General features: G+C 43.0%; 1 protein-coding gene across 4 annotated transcripts in view; it reads right to left on the bottom strand.

Moving 5' to 3' along the window:
* Positions 1–13,543, bottom strand: part of LOC143289867 (uncharacterized) — a 72,561-nt gene that overhangs the window by 24,601 nt on the left and 34,417 nt on the right. For all 4 annotated transcript variants that reach the window (XM_076599065.1, XM_076599064.1, XM_076599066.1 and 1 more), the window contains exons 19-22: positions 11,351–11,454; positions 8,438–8,663; positions 4,600–4,685; positions 2,160–2,317 (exon numbers count right to left, since the gene is read on the bottom strand). In XM_076599065.1, the coding sequence (XP_076455180.1) occupies positions 2,160–2,317; positions 4,600–4,685; positions 8,438–8,663; positions 11,351–11,454 (574 nt within the window). The remainder of the gene's footprint in view (positions 1–2,159; positions 2,318–4,599; positions 4,686–8,437; positions 8,664–11,350; positions 11,455–13,543) is intronic.

Raw genomic sequence — 13,543 nt, 5'->3', positions numbered from 1 at the left:
ATCATGTCCCAGGTAATTATGGTCAGTAGAACTGTGTAAAACATGTCCTAGGTAACTAAACAGTCAGTGGAACTGTGTAAAACATGTCCTAGGTAACTAAACAGTCAGTGGAACAGTGTAAAACATGTCCTAGGTAAGTAAACAGTCAGTAGAACTGTGTAAAACATGTCCAATGTGACAGCATTATCAGTGGTAATGTGTGAGACATGTCCTGGGTAACTATACAGTCAGTTGAACTACGTAAAACATATCCTGGGTAACTATAGAGTCAAAAGAACTGTATGAAACATATCCTGTATAACCACAGAATCAGTAGGACTGTGTAAAACATGTCAGTAGAATACATGTGTAAAACATGTCTTGGGTCACTATACGGTCAGTACAACTTATGTGTAAATAATGTCCTAGAGTCAGTAGAGCAATTGTGTAAAACATATCCCTGCTAACTAAACAGTAAGGTGAACTGTGTAAAACACGTCCTATAGCCCAACACTCGGCTTATATCACAGATTGACATAAGTTTACATTTGGGCCAACAGCAAAGTGACAGCTGTATTATCAATGGTTTCTCCAGTCAATGGGAAACCATTTACAGCTTAGTCTTTTGTGAAGGACTATGACTCTCAAACTAGGAGGCAAAATTGCACTGGCTCTTAGTGCTGCAGCCTTGTGGGCCAGTTGGCCTTTTGGGGAACCATCCCAACGCCGACTGTCCTAAAACCCTCTTGGCCGAGAGAGTGGGGATGTAACTTGGGCAAGACACTCTCCACTATATGTTGCGTGTTCGGTGCATATCTGTTATGCGTGTGTGGGTGAATATGTGAATGTGTGTCTTCATGTTTTACATCTATTTGCTTATTTATCATCATTGTTATCTTATTTATTTATTTATTTTTTTACATTATAGTTATTATTTATTTATTTATTTGTGTAAGCTTATCTATTATTTATTCACCTTTTTTTTTTTCCTCAAGGCCTAAGCGCGTTGGGTTATGCTGCTGGTCAGGCATCTGCTTGGCAGATGTGGTGTAGCGTATATGGATTTGTCCGAACGCAGTGACGCCTCCTTGAGCTACTGAAACTGAAACTGAAACTCTCCACTATAATCAAATTCTAGCCCAAATAGTCAGAACAGCAGTTGCCTCCTCTGCTGTTCTGATGGTCATAGTCGGACATGACTGACTATCATATATATATATATATAGGTAATAGAAGTAGAACTGTGTAAAGCAGGTCTCAGGTAACTAGACAGTCAGTAGAACTTTGTAAAGCATGTCTTAGGTAACTAAAGAGTCAGTATAACTGTCTAAAACATGTCTGAGAAGAAGAAGAAGAAGACAAGCATAACAAAGAAGAAGAAGATGACAATGGTAATGAAGAAGATGATAAAGAAGAAGAGGAAGACGACAATGATGATAATGAAGAAGATGATCAAGAAGAAGAGGAAGACGACAACAATAATGAAGAATATGATCAAGAAGAAGAGGAAGACGACAATGATAATGAAGAAGATGATAAAGAAGAAGAGGAAGACGACGATGATAATAAAGAAGATGATAAAGAAGAAGAGGAAGACGACAATGATAATGAAAAAAGATGATAATGAAGAAGATGATAAAGAAGAAGAGGAAGACGATGACGATATTGAAGAAGATGATAAAGAAGAAGAGGAAGATGACGATGATAATGAAGAAGATGATAATGAAGGAGATGATAAAGAAGAAGAGGAAGACGACGATGATAATGAAGAAGATGATAAAGAAGAAGAGGAAGACGACGACGATATTGAAGAAGATGATAAAGAAGAAGAGGAAGATGACAATGATAATGAAGAAGATGATAATGAAGGAGATGATAAAGAAGAAGAAGAAGACGACGATGATAATGAAGAAGATGATAAAGAAGAAGATGATAAAGAAGAAGAGGAAGATGACAATGACAATGAAGAAGATGATAAAGAAGAAGAGGAAGACGACGATGATAATGAAGAAGATGATAAAGAAGAAGAGGAAGACGACAATGATGATAATGAAGAAGAGCAAGGAGGAGAAACAAGACGAGAAGAGAGAGAGAGAGAGAGAGAGAGAGAGAGAGAGAGAGAGAGAGAGAGAGGGAGAGGGAGAGAGAGATCAACAACAAAACTAAAACAGAACACCAACTTGTTTGCCGGCATGCTGCTGAAGGACAAGAGGAGACCAATCTGGTGCAGACCCACCGCCTGCAGGAGTTGTCTGCTCTGCGACGTCTGCCACAGCGGCTTCACCGACACGTCTGTGACCTTCAGTTGAACTTCTGCTGCGTGCTTCGTGATGCTCAGCTGCACAGCGATTGTGTTGTGTTGTGTTGTGTTGTAACTGTGTTGTACAGAACTATGTGGTGGTAAGTTGTTTTGTGTTGCATTGTATTGTGTTGCAGTTGTATAGTATTGTGTCGTGTTAAATCACGCTGTATTGTGTTGAATTGTGTTGTATTGTATTGTAGTTGTATAATATTGTGTTGTGTTAAGTTGTGCCATATTGTATTGTGCTGTTTTGCATTGTGTTGTATTGTGCTGTGCTTGTATTGCATTGTGCTGTGTTAAGTTGTGCTGAGTTGTATTGTGTTGCAGTTGTATTGCATTGTGCTGTGTTAAGTTGTGCACTGTTGTATTGTGTTGGAGTTGTACAGTACTGTGTTGTGCAAAGCTGTGCTGCATTGCATTGTGTTGTATTGTGTTATACTGTATTGTAGTTGCATAATATTGTGTTGTGTTAAGTTGTGCTGTATTGTGTTGTGTTGTATTGAAGTTGTATGGTATAGTATTGTGCTGTTCTAAGTTCTGCTGCATTGTATTGTGTTGTAGTTGTATGGTACTGTGTTGTATTGACTGTATTGCATTGCATTGCACTGAACTGTATTACATTGTGTTGTGTTATCTTAGCTGTATGGTATAGTATTGTGTTAAGTTGTGCTATACTGTCTTGTATTGCACTGCATTGCACTGTATTGCATTGTGTTCTGTTGTGTCATAGTTATACAGTGTAGTATTCTGCTGTGTTAAGTTGTGCTGTAATGTGTTGTGTTGCAATGCATTGTGGCTGTATAGTATTGTGTTGTGTTAAGTTGTCCTGAATTGTGTGGTATTGCATTGCATTGCGTTGTAGTTGTTTAGTATTGTGTTAAGTTGTGGTGTATTGTGTTGTGTTGTATTAAATTGCGTTGTGTTGTGGCTGTATAGTATTGTGTTGTGCTGTGTTGTATCGCATTGCATTGTGGCTGTATAGTGTTGTGTTGTGTTAAGTTGTGCTGTGTTGTATTGCATTGCATTGTGTTGTGGCTGTATAGTATTGTGTTGTGTTAAGTTGTGCTGTGTTGTGCTGTGTTGCATTGTGTTGTGGTTGTATAGTATTGTGTTGTGTTAAGTTGTGCTGTGTTGTGCTGTGTTGCATTGTGTTGTGGTTGTATAGTATTGTGTTGTGTTAAGTTGTGCTGTGTTGTATTGCATTGCATTGTGGCTGTATAGTATTGTGTTGTGTTAAGTTGTGCTGTGCTGTGCTGTGTTGTGTTGTGTTGTGTTGTGTTGTGTTGTGTTGTGTTGTGTTGCATTGTGTTGCATTGTGTTGCATTGCATTGCACTGTGTTGCATTGTCTTGTGTTCTGTTGCATTGTATTATACTGTACCGTGCTGTGTTGTGTTTACTGCATTGTAATGCATTGCATTGCACTGTATTGCACTGGTATTGTGCTGAACCGTATTGCATTGTACTGTGTTGTGTTGCATTTACTGCACTGCAGTGCATTGCATTGCATTGCATTACACTGATTTGCACTGGTATTGTGGTGCTGTAGTGTGCTGCATTGTACTGTGTTATGTTGTGTTTATTGCACCGTAATGCGCTGCATTGCATTGTACTGCACTGGTAATTGTGCTGCATTGTAATGTACTGTGTTGTGTTGTAGTGTACTTTATATCATACCAGGTTTCCCCGTGATGCTAAGCTGATCAGGCATCATAGTGTCAATGTCAGTGTCAGTGTCAGTGTCAGGATGTTAAAGCATGCAGACTGTTCAACATACATTTCTTCTTTTCTTCTGTCCTCCAGTTTCATGACCATGGGGACACCACTTGAAAAGTATGCAAGTGCCTTCCGCACTACGCCACATTAAAAAAACAAAACAAACCCAAACAACATTTTTAAATACTGCTAATTGTTCTTAGATATGTAAAACCTTCTTAGACGTGTGAATGTGATTTCAAGTGATCCCTTTCAATACTTAATCCACATTGATATCTTTAAAAAATCAGTTCTGTTTTAATACTGCTAATCGTTTTTAACTAGAAATGGAAGAACAATGTTCTTATCTAAATGTGTGAAATGTTCTTAGATGTGTCCATGTAATTCTAATGTGATCCCTTTCAATACTTTAACATGCATGAGTTTCTTAAAGTATTTTTTTTTTCCTTTTTTTAAATTTTTTTAATATATGCTGTTTGTGTATTGATCTACATGACCACAGGTTCATTTCTCTTGACAGAAAATAAATATGATTTGATTCAACTTGGCCGGACTTCCAGCTCACAACCCAAATTCAACCAAGCGACACCAACAATGAACTGACCAGGTCGATCATGAGTGAAACATTGTCCTGTGACATGGGAAGGCAGTTCACCACAGCCTGCAGGCACACAGTGTCTGACGCCAGGTCTGAAAAACAACATCAAAGTGCCTGCGATACATCCCTGGCAACGTAAGGTCTGAAAAACAACATCAAATTTCCAGTGACACATCCCTGGCAGCATAATGTATGAAAAACATCAAAGTTCCTGCGATACATCCCTGGCAGCATAATGTATGAAAAACATCAAAGTTCCAGCAATACATCCCTGGCAACATAAGGTCTGAAAAACAACATCAAAGTGCCAGTGACACATCCCTGGCAACACAAGCCACAGAAGAAAGGATGAGAAAAATAATGACAAATAATTTCAGGCAGGGAAGGTGAGATTTCTGAAGCATGGTGCTGCATTCATGTTTGCACTTATGCACACTCTCATGTACCATAAAAAAACAACAACACATGTACACAGTGACATTACACACACACACACACAGACACACACACACACAAATACACTCTGAACACACACATTCCTCTAAATCAACACATGCACATACACACACTGACCCCCCCACCTCCCAAACTCTCCCCCTGCTCCCTCCATATATACACACAACTCCTGACACCTCCACCTCCTCACACATACACACACACACATACACAGACACACACACACACACCTAGCCCCCTCCTCACACACACACACACACACACACTTAGCCCCCTCCTCACACACACACACACAGAGACACAAACACACACCTAGACCCCTCCTCACAAACACACACACACACACACATAGCCCCCTCCTCACACACACACACACACACACACACACACCTAGCCCCCTCCACACACACACACAGACACACAGACACACACACACACCTAGCCCCCTCCTCACACACACAGACACACACACACACACACACATAGCCCCCTCCTCACACACACATACACACACACACACACACACACCTAGCCCCCTCCTCACACACACACACACACATACACAGACACACACACACACACCTAGCCCCCTCCTCACACACACATACACAGACACACACACACACCTAGCCCCCTCCTCACACACACACACACACACAGACACAGACACACACACACACCTAGCCCCCTCCTCACACACACCTACCCCCCTACATACACAAACACAGTCTCCCGATCCTCCACCCGCACAAACACATTCCAAACACACACAACCCCCCACCTCCACACACACACACACACACAGAAAACCACCCCTACCCCTAATATCACGTGTAGTGGAACGATGTTAAACTGAAGACTAAACTTTATTACAGACTGTCAAAAACTTTCAGTTGGGCAAACAGCAAAGTGAGAGCTGTATGATCAATGGTTTGTCCGCTGCAATGGAAAGTCATTCACAGCTTCATCTTATGTGAAGGGCTACAACTCTGAAACTAGGTTGCAAGATTGCACCGGCTCTTAGTGCTGCAGCCTTGGGGGCTAGTTGGCCTTTGGGAACCGTCCCAATGCCGACTGTCCTGAGAGAGTGGGGGTGTGGGTGGGGGGTAACTATGATCAAATTCTAGCCCAGATAGTCAGGACAGCAGTTGCCTCCTCTGCTGTTCTGATGGTCATAGTTGGACATGACTATCATACATATTCTGAGAGTGGGGATGTGACTTGGGCAAGACACTCTCCGCTATTATCTTCTTCTTCTTCTAGGTTCGTGGGCTGCAACTCCCACATTCACTCATATGTACACAAGTGGGATTTTACATGTATGACCGTTTTTAACCCGCCATTTGGCAGCCATACTCCGTTTTCGGGGGTGTGCATGCTGGATATGTTCTTGTTTCCATAACCCACCAAATACCGTAAAGTTCAGTCTATTGAGCGCACCGGTATATAAGCTGCACCCACTAAATTTTGGAAAAAATTGAACTTTATACATATATAAGCCGCACTGGCTTATAAGCCGCACTTATTTCCGGTACCGGAACACATACTGATACTACAGAAAAGCTGTCAATACTGTAGGTTATGAAATAAACACAAGCGGGAACAACAGAAAGAAAAGCAAGCCAAAATACTGCTAGTGCCACAAAAAAATAATAAATAAACACAACGAAAATAAGATCCGTAATTTAGGGATAGTCCCATTTATTCAACGCCATCCTGCTCACTGAAACCACTGAAATCTTCGTCTTCAGTGTCCGAGTTGAAGAGAACCAGCACAGATTCCTCCGCCAACTTGTCACTGACTTCAGCCTCGCTTTCACTTCATAAACATGAAGGTGGAGGTTGCTGCTGGTTTGTCACTTGCACTGTCGAATAGATGAGAATGTGACACTCCCGGGATCATTAAAATCCTCAAATAAGCCGCATCATTGTATAAACCGCAGAGGTTGAAGCTGGAGTAAAAAGTCGCAGCTTATAGACCGAACTTTACGGTACTGACATAGACTACAGGATCTTTAATTTGTGTATTTGATCTTCTGTTTGTGTAAACACATGAAGGGGGTTCAGGAACAAGCAGGTCTGCACATATGTTGACCTGGGAGATTGGAAAAATCTCTACCCTTTACCCACCAAGTGCTGTTGCCAAGATTTAACCCCTAGGCTGCCTATATGACGGGATAACTTGTCATGGAAAGCATGTACGCTTCGCTGCCACAATGATGAGATAACTCGTCATCGAAATATTCTGACTTTTCCCTACTTTGCATTCAGTTCGTTGACAAAAATGCTGGTAGCTTTAGCTTGGGGAATCTTTCTAGATTCTATTCATAGCTAGAAACACCATCTGCGTCATAAGGCAGTCCTTTATTTGAACGTTTTGGTTGGGTTACTGGCCGCAGTCTTTGCCTGGCTCCTCTCCTCGCTCGCTCAACAAAATGTCGGACTGACTCCGTGCTCAAGACATGCGTTTGTGGCGAACTAAATCAACCAAGATTACTTTCTTTAGCAGATGCTCAGAAAGAATTCAAGCATAAATTCGAAGGAGAAGACAGTGGTGAACATTTATAGGATGATTTGATAGAAAATAAAGAAAGCAATCAAGAGAGTGGCCAAGATACGACTATCAGTGACTGATGCCGGCTCTTCACCTCTAGCAGACGACAGAAGTCACCGAATTTTTAGCAGGCCACAGTGTGGGCTATTTTCTTGGCACTCAGCCAACGCGGTCTGATGAGAACTGGATAAAGTGACCGTGTGAGAGGGGTGAAGAGGAGGGGGGGGGGGTGGAGACTGAGGGGGCGTGGCCTCACATCCATATTATCACTTGCAGAAGTCAATGCATTATATATCTATTTCTTTTTCAGTTTTTTTGTATTGTGGTTGTTCTAGTATGATTTTGTGTGTGCAGATATCCATTTGTCCAGAAAATATGATATTTTAGTGCAAATTGCCTGACTGTTTGTAATGAACAAGTTGAAAATGTGACAAAAAACAAAACACTGATTTCAAAACAACAGCATGTCACTAAAAATATATAAAATGGGAAAACATCATGTGTTTTGTATTCTTTATTCATTTCCCTTTCAGAAAATATATACTTTTATGGGTCTTTCTCCAATAACAAAGAGCACAGAATTTTTTGAAAATTTATACCCGTTTTTTGTGAAAAAACCCTGGCAAATAGATTTCACTTAAATCTTATTTTCCTGGCAGCGAAAGGGTTAAACATAAAACCCTCAGATTGAAAATCCAACGCTTTAACTGCTCATCTATTGTGCCTGTTTCCGTTATAATCAAATCCCAGCCCAGATAGTCAGGACAGCAGATGCCTCCTCTGCTGTTCTGATGCTCACAGTTGGATACGACTGACTATCATACACATCCTTACCTGCCACAGCTCTCAAGGCGTCATAGGACGGGATGAGGAGATCGTCGGTGTTCCAGTGAGGGAAGACGATGTAGGGCGCCGTCAGCCGACTGCCGCGGGCCTGGAAGTGGAAGCCCAGCCATTTGAGCAGCTGGATGGCGGCCACGCTCCCCAACACCTCCACCGTCAGCTGGGCCGTCACCCGGTTGTTCTCCTCCGTGTGCAGCCGCTTCAACGCTCCGTCCAGCTGGCAAAGACAGTGTGGGGTGGATAAAAACAAAACAACACAATGAATGTATGATAGCAGGGTGCAGTAGGTGGGTGGTTAAAGCGTTGCACTTTCAATACGAGGGTCCTGCGTTCGAATCTTGGTAATGGTGCTTGCTGGAACCTACACACAAACCCGTTGCACTGGTCAAAGCTTGAGAGGAAGGGCATTGGTAATGGTGCCTGCTGGAACCTACACACAAACCTGTTGCACTGGTCAAAGCTTGAGAGGAAGGGCATTGGTAATGGTGCTTGCTGGGACCTACACACAAACCTGTTGCACTGGTCACAGCTTGAGAGGAAGGGCACAACAAGCGAGTGATTCAAGACTTGGACTTTCCATCTCAGGGTCCCATATTCGAATCTTATTCACCATCCCTGATGGGTAAACGGTGGAGATTTTCCCTATCTCCCAGGTCAACATATGTGCAGACCTGCTACTGCCTGAACCCCCCTTTGTGAGTGTACAGCATGCAGAAGATCAAATACTTCCATTAAAGATCTTGAAATCCATGTCCATGTTCATGAAGTTATGGAAACAAAAAAATATGCACAAACCCAATGTACTGGAAATATGCATGAAAACAACACAGCAGCAAAGAAGATGCTCTGTTCTGAGCTGTCTAAAAAAAAAAAAAAAAATCAAACAAAAATGAAAACACAATGAATATAGGAGAGAAAAAAACGCCACACATATGCAGACAACTATCGCCATGTTAACCAAGGCAGTAACAACAAAACAAATACAAAGGAAAACAATGTATGTTGGAGAAAAAAAAATATATATGAAGGAAAAAAAACAACAACAAAAAATCTGGCTGTAGAAGAAAAAAAGCCAAACATACACAGACAACCATCACCACACTGAAAAACAATGTTGGTATCAGTTTCACTTTCTCAAGGAGGCGTCCAGCATTCAGACAAATCCATATGTGCTGCACCACATCTGCTGGTCGGATGCCTGACCACCAACACAACCCAACAAGTTTAGTCAGGCTTTGAGTGAATGCATATACATTTGGGTACCTGTTAGAGTGGATTTCTTCTACAGAATTTTGCCCAAAGACAACCCTTTTGTAGCCATGGGTTCTTTATCAGTGCACCAAGTGTGTGTGCTGCAAACGGGCCTAGGTTTATTGTCTCATCCGAACAACCAAATGCTCAATTTGGTTTTCCAAAACCTGGGAGAAAGGGTGAGAGCAGGGATTTGATCCCAGATCCTCACGGTCACGGTGTTGGCAGATGAGGGTCTGAAAGTGGACCATTCTGCCCCTAAAAGGCCACACAACTGAGGTGGGGATTTTCAGCCTGTGGCCGGCTCCCACCCAGGGCTGACTGTGCTGCGGGATGATGGGCGCAACAGCCGAATGGTTAAAGTGTTGGACTTTCAATCTGAGGGTCCTGGGTTCGAATCACGGTGACGGCACCTGGTGTGTGAAGGGTTGAGATTTCTCTGATCTCCCAGCTCAACATATGTGCAGACCTGCTAGTGCCTGAACCCCCTTCATGTGTATATGCAAGCAAAAGACCAAATACGCACGTTAAAGATCCTGTAATCCATGTCAGCGTTCGGTGGGTTGTGGAAACAAGAATATACCCAGCATGCACACCCGTGAAAGCGGAGTATAGCTGCCTACATGGCGGGTTAAAAAACAAACAAACGGTCATACATGTAAAAGCCCACTCGCGTTAAAATGGGTAAACATGGGAGTTGCAGCCCACGAACGCAGAAGAAGAAGAAGAAGAAGTGCTGTGGCCTCAAATGGGAAGACTGGGACCGCACAGCTGAGGGTCATCCACTTCATGGATGAGTCTTTGGAAGTGCTGCTCAAATTTCATGATCAGGACTGCAGGCTGTAGAATGGATATAGTGCAACTACAACAACAAAAACTACTACTACTACTGCTAACAATGATAACATGTATGTTGCAAACTCGAAAACAAAATATACACAACAGTGCAATAGCATACTTCTGCACACAAAAAAAAGCAACACATACATGTGTTACGGGAGTACATGCAGTCTTGTGAAGTTGTCCCAAATGTGAATGGACCCATTTATTAAGCAGCATCTTCATCACCTCCATCATCTTTTGTCATCATCCATGACATAGAAAACAGCAGGTGCCCCCCTCCCCTTACGCTCCCCCACCACCCGCCCCCACCTCCCATTTCAAATTTTTATTGCTTGATCATTACCTTGGCATATATTAATTTTCATGTCTTGTACACACTCTCTCTCTCTCCTCTCCGCGCTCTCTCTCTCTCTTGTTCTTTCTCACTCTCTCTCTCTCCTCTCCGCTCTCTCTCTCTCTCTCTCGTTCTTTCTCACTCTCTCTCTCGCTCTATCCCCCCATAATTTCCTCCTCTGCCTATCTAGTGTTGTAATTGTCAAATTACCATTCATGTATCCGTGATTATAATGTGCATGCGGTACTGATGTAATGATTTTCTCGTTTGTTTTATTTTACTGTTTCTCCTTTGAGGGGCTGGATGAATAAAGCAAAAAAAAAAAAAAAAAAAAAAAAGCATTGTCTTGCTTACTCTGTTACCCTCAGAAAACACAATTTATTCAGTTCAGTTCTATTCCCCAGCCCCCCACACCCCACCCCTCCTCCCCCCCGCCCCCCAAATGCCACATAATACAGATAACAACACTCGCTCACCATGTCGATCAAGGCAGGGATGACACGGGGCTGCTGATGGTGGTGACGCAGCAGCTCAACCACATACTCCTGCAGCTTCTGGTAATTCTCTGGTTTGCTGGGCACTGAACACACATGAGACACAGGGCCTCAGTTTCAATTGCTCAAGGAGGCATCACTCCTATTTGGACAAATCCATAGACGTGCGCAATAGCCGAATGGTTAAAGCGTTGGACTTTCAATCTGAGGGTCCCGGGTTCGAATCACGGTAACGGCACCTGGTGGGTAAAGGGTGGAGATTTTTACGATCTCCCAGGTCAACATATGTGCAGACCTGCTAGTGCCTGAACTCCCTTTGTGTACATGCAAGCAGAAGATCAAATACGCACGTTAAAGATCCTGTAATCCATGTCAGCGTTCGGTGGGTTATGGAAACAACATACCCAGCATGCACACCCCGAAAACGGAGTATGGCTGCCTACATCGTGGGGTAAAAACGGTCATACACATAAAAGCCCACTCGTGTGCATACGAGTGAACGCAGAAGAAGAAGAAGAAGAAGACAAATCCATACATGCTACACCACATCTGCTAGGCAGATGCCTGACCAGCAGCATAACCCACTGCGCTTAGTCAGGCCTTGAGTGCAGGCATATATTTGTGTGTACCTGTGAGTGGGTTTGTTCTTTTTCAGTGCGCCAAGTGCCTGCTGCACGCAGGAGCTAGGTTTATCATCTCATCCGAACAGCTTGATGCCCAGTTCAATTCTCCATTCAAACTTGGGGGAAAGGGTGAGAGCGGGATTCGAACCCAGACCCTCGTGGACTCTGTGTTGGCAGACAGGTGTCTTAACCACTCTACCACCTTTCTCCTTCAAAGTATCTGACAGTATCTGAGAGACAGTATCTGAGAGACAGTGTCTGAGAGACAGTATCTGAGAGACAGTGTCTGAGAGACAGTGTCTGAGAGACAGTATCTGAGAGACAGTATCTGAGAGACAGTGTCTGAGAGACAGTATTTGAGAGACAGTATCTGAGAGACAGTGTCTGAGAGACAGTATCTGAGAGACAGTGTCTGAGAGACAGTGTCTGAGACAAGTCGTTCAAACTTACACACCCCCAAGACAACACAGATCATGTTCCGATTCACGGCGGCTACTTACTCCCCAAGTAAAAAACCAGATCCTCTGGTGATTCTTCCTTTCCCCATTCAGCTCCATCTGTCTGGAACAGTTTACCTGACGATCTTCGCCACTCTCCCTCACTTTTAAAACTGGTCTGAAAACACATCTTTTGAAAACGACTATCGATAGACCTACTGCACCTTTCTAATGACATTCAGTTAACAGCCATGCCAACTCTATCTGTGTGTGTGTGTGTGTGTGTGTGTGTGTGCGCGTGTGTGTGTGCGCGTGCGCATGTGTGCGCACATGCCTCTGTGTGAGTGTATTTCAATAATGTAACACGCACAACCTTTGAATATCTTTTACGCTTTTGTGTGCTAAATCATATTTTTTTTCTTCCTATTGTTAGTAATTTTGTATGTGTGCATGTGTTTAATGTATATTGTAAAGTGCTTTGAGCTCCCTCTTCGAGAAGAAAGTGCTCAACAAGTATCCGTTATCATTATCAAAACAAAAAAACCCCAACAATCTTCCAAGGAACTGTTCAATGAAGGAGATGGAGGGGAAGACAGGAAAAAACAACAAAAAACAGTTTACTGACAACACTGCAGAATGGACAGGAAAACCATTTGCACAGACCCAGGCTTTGACTCACAACTGACAGACCTGGAGGAATGTGGTGAACAGTTCTCCTCTGCAGTGCCCCAGTTAAAAGGAAAAACATAACCTATAATCAGTAACAAGTAAATACACACACACACACACACACACACACACACACACACACACATGGACATACACGCATATACACATACACACACATACACATGCGCGTACACACACACATGCACACACACACACACACATACACACAGACACACATACACACGCGTGCGTACAAACATACACAGACATGCACACACACACACACACACACCACACACACACACACACTATACAGACACACACACAACACACACACACACACACAACACACACACACACACACATTGACCTCACCGTCAGGGACCGCCGTCTTGAGGTTGAGCATGTCTTTCGTGCTGGGCTCCTCCACACACAACACACATCAC

The sequence above is a fragment of the Babylonia areolata genome, chromosome 14 (genome assembly GCF_041734735.1).
Source record: "Babylonia areolata isolate BAREFJ2019XMU chromosome 14, ASM4173473v1, whole genome shotgun sequence".
Taxonomy (NCBI): domain Eukaryota; kingdom Metazoa; phylum Mollusca; class Gastropoda; order Neogastropoda; family Buccinidae; genus Babylonia; species Babylonia areolata.
The sequence above is the reverse complement of the archived record's forward strand: the minus strand, read 5'-3'. Positions and strand labels throughout refer to the sequence as shown.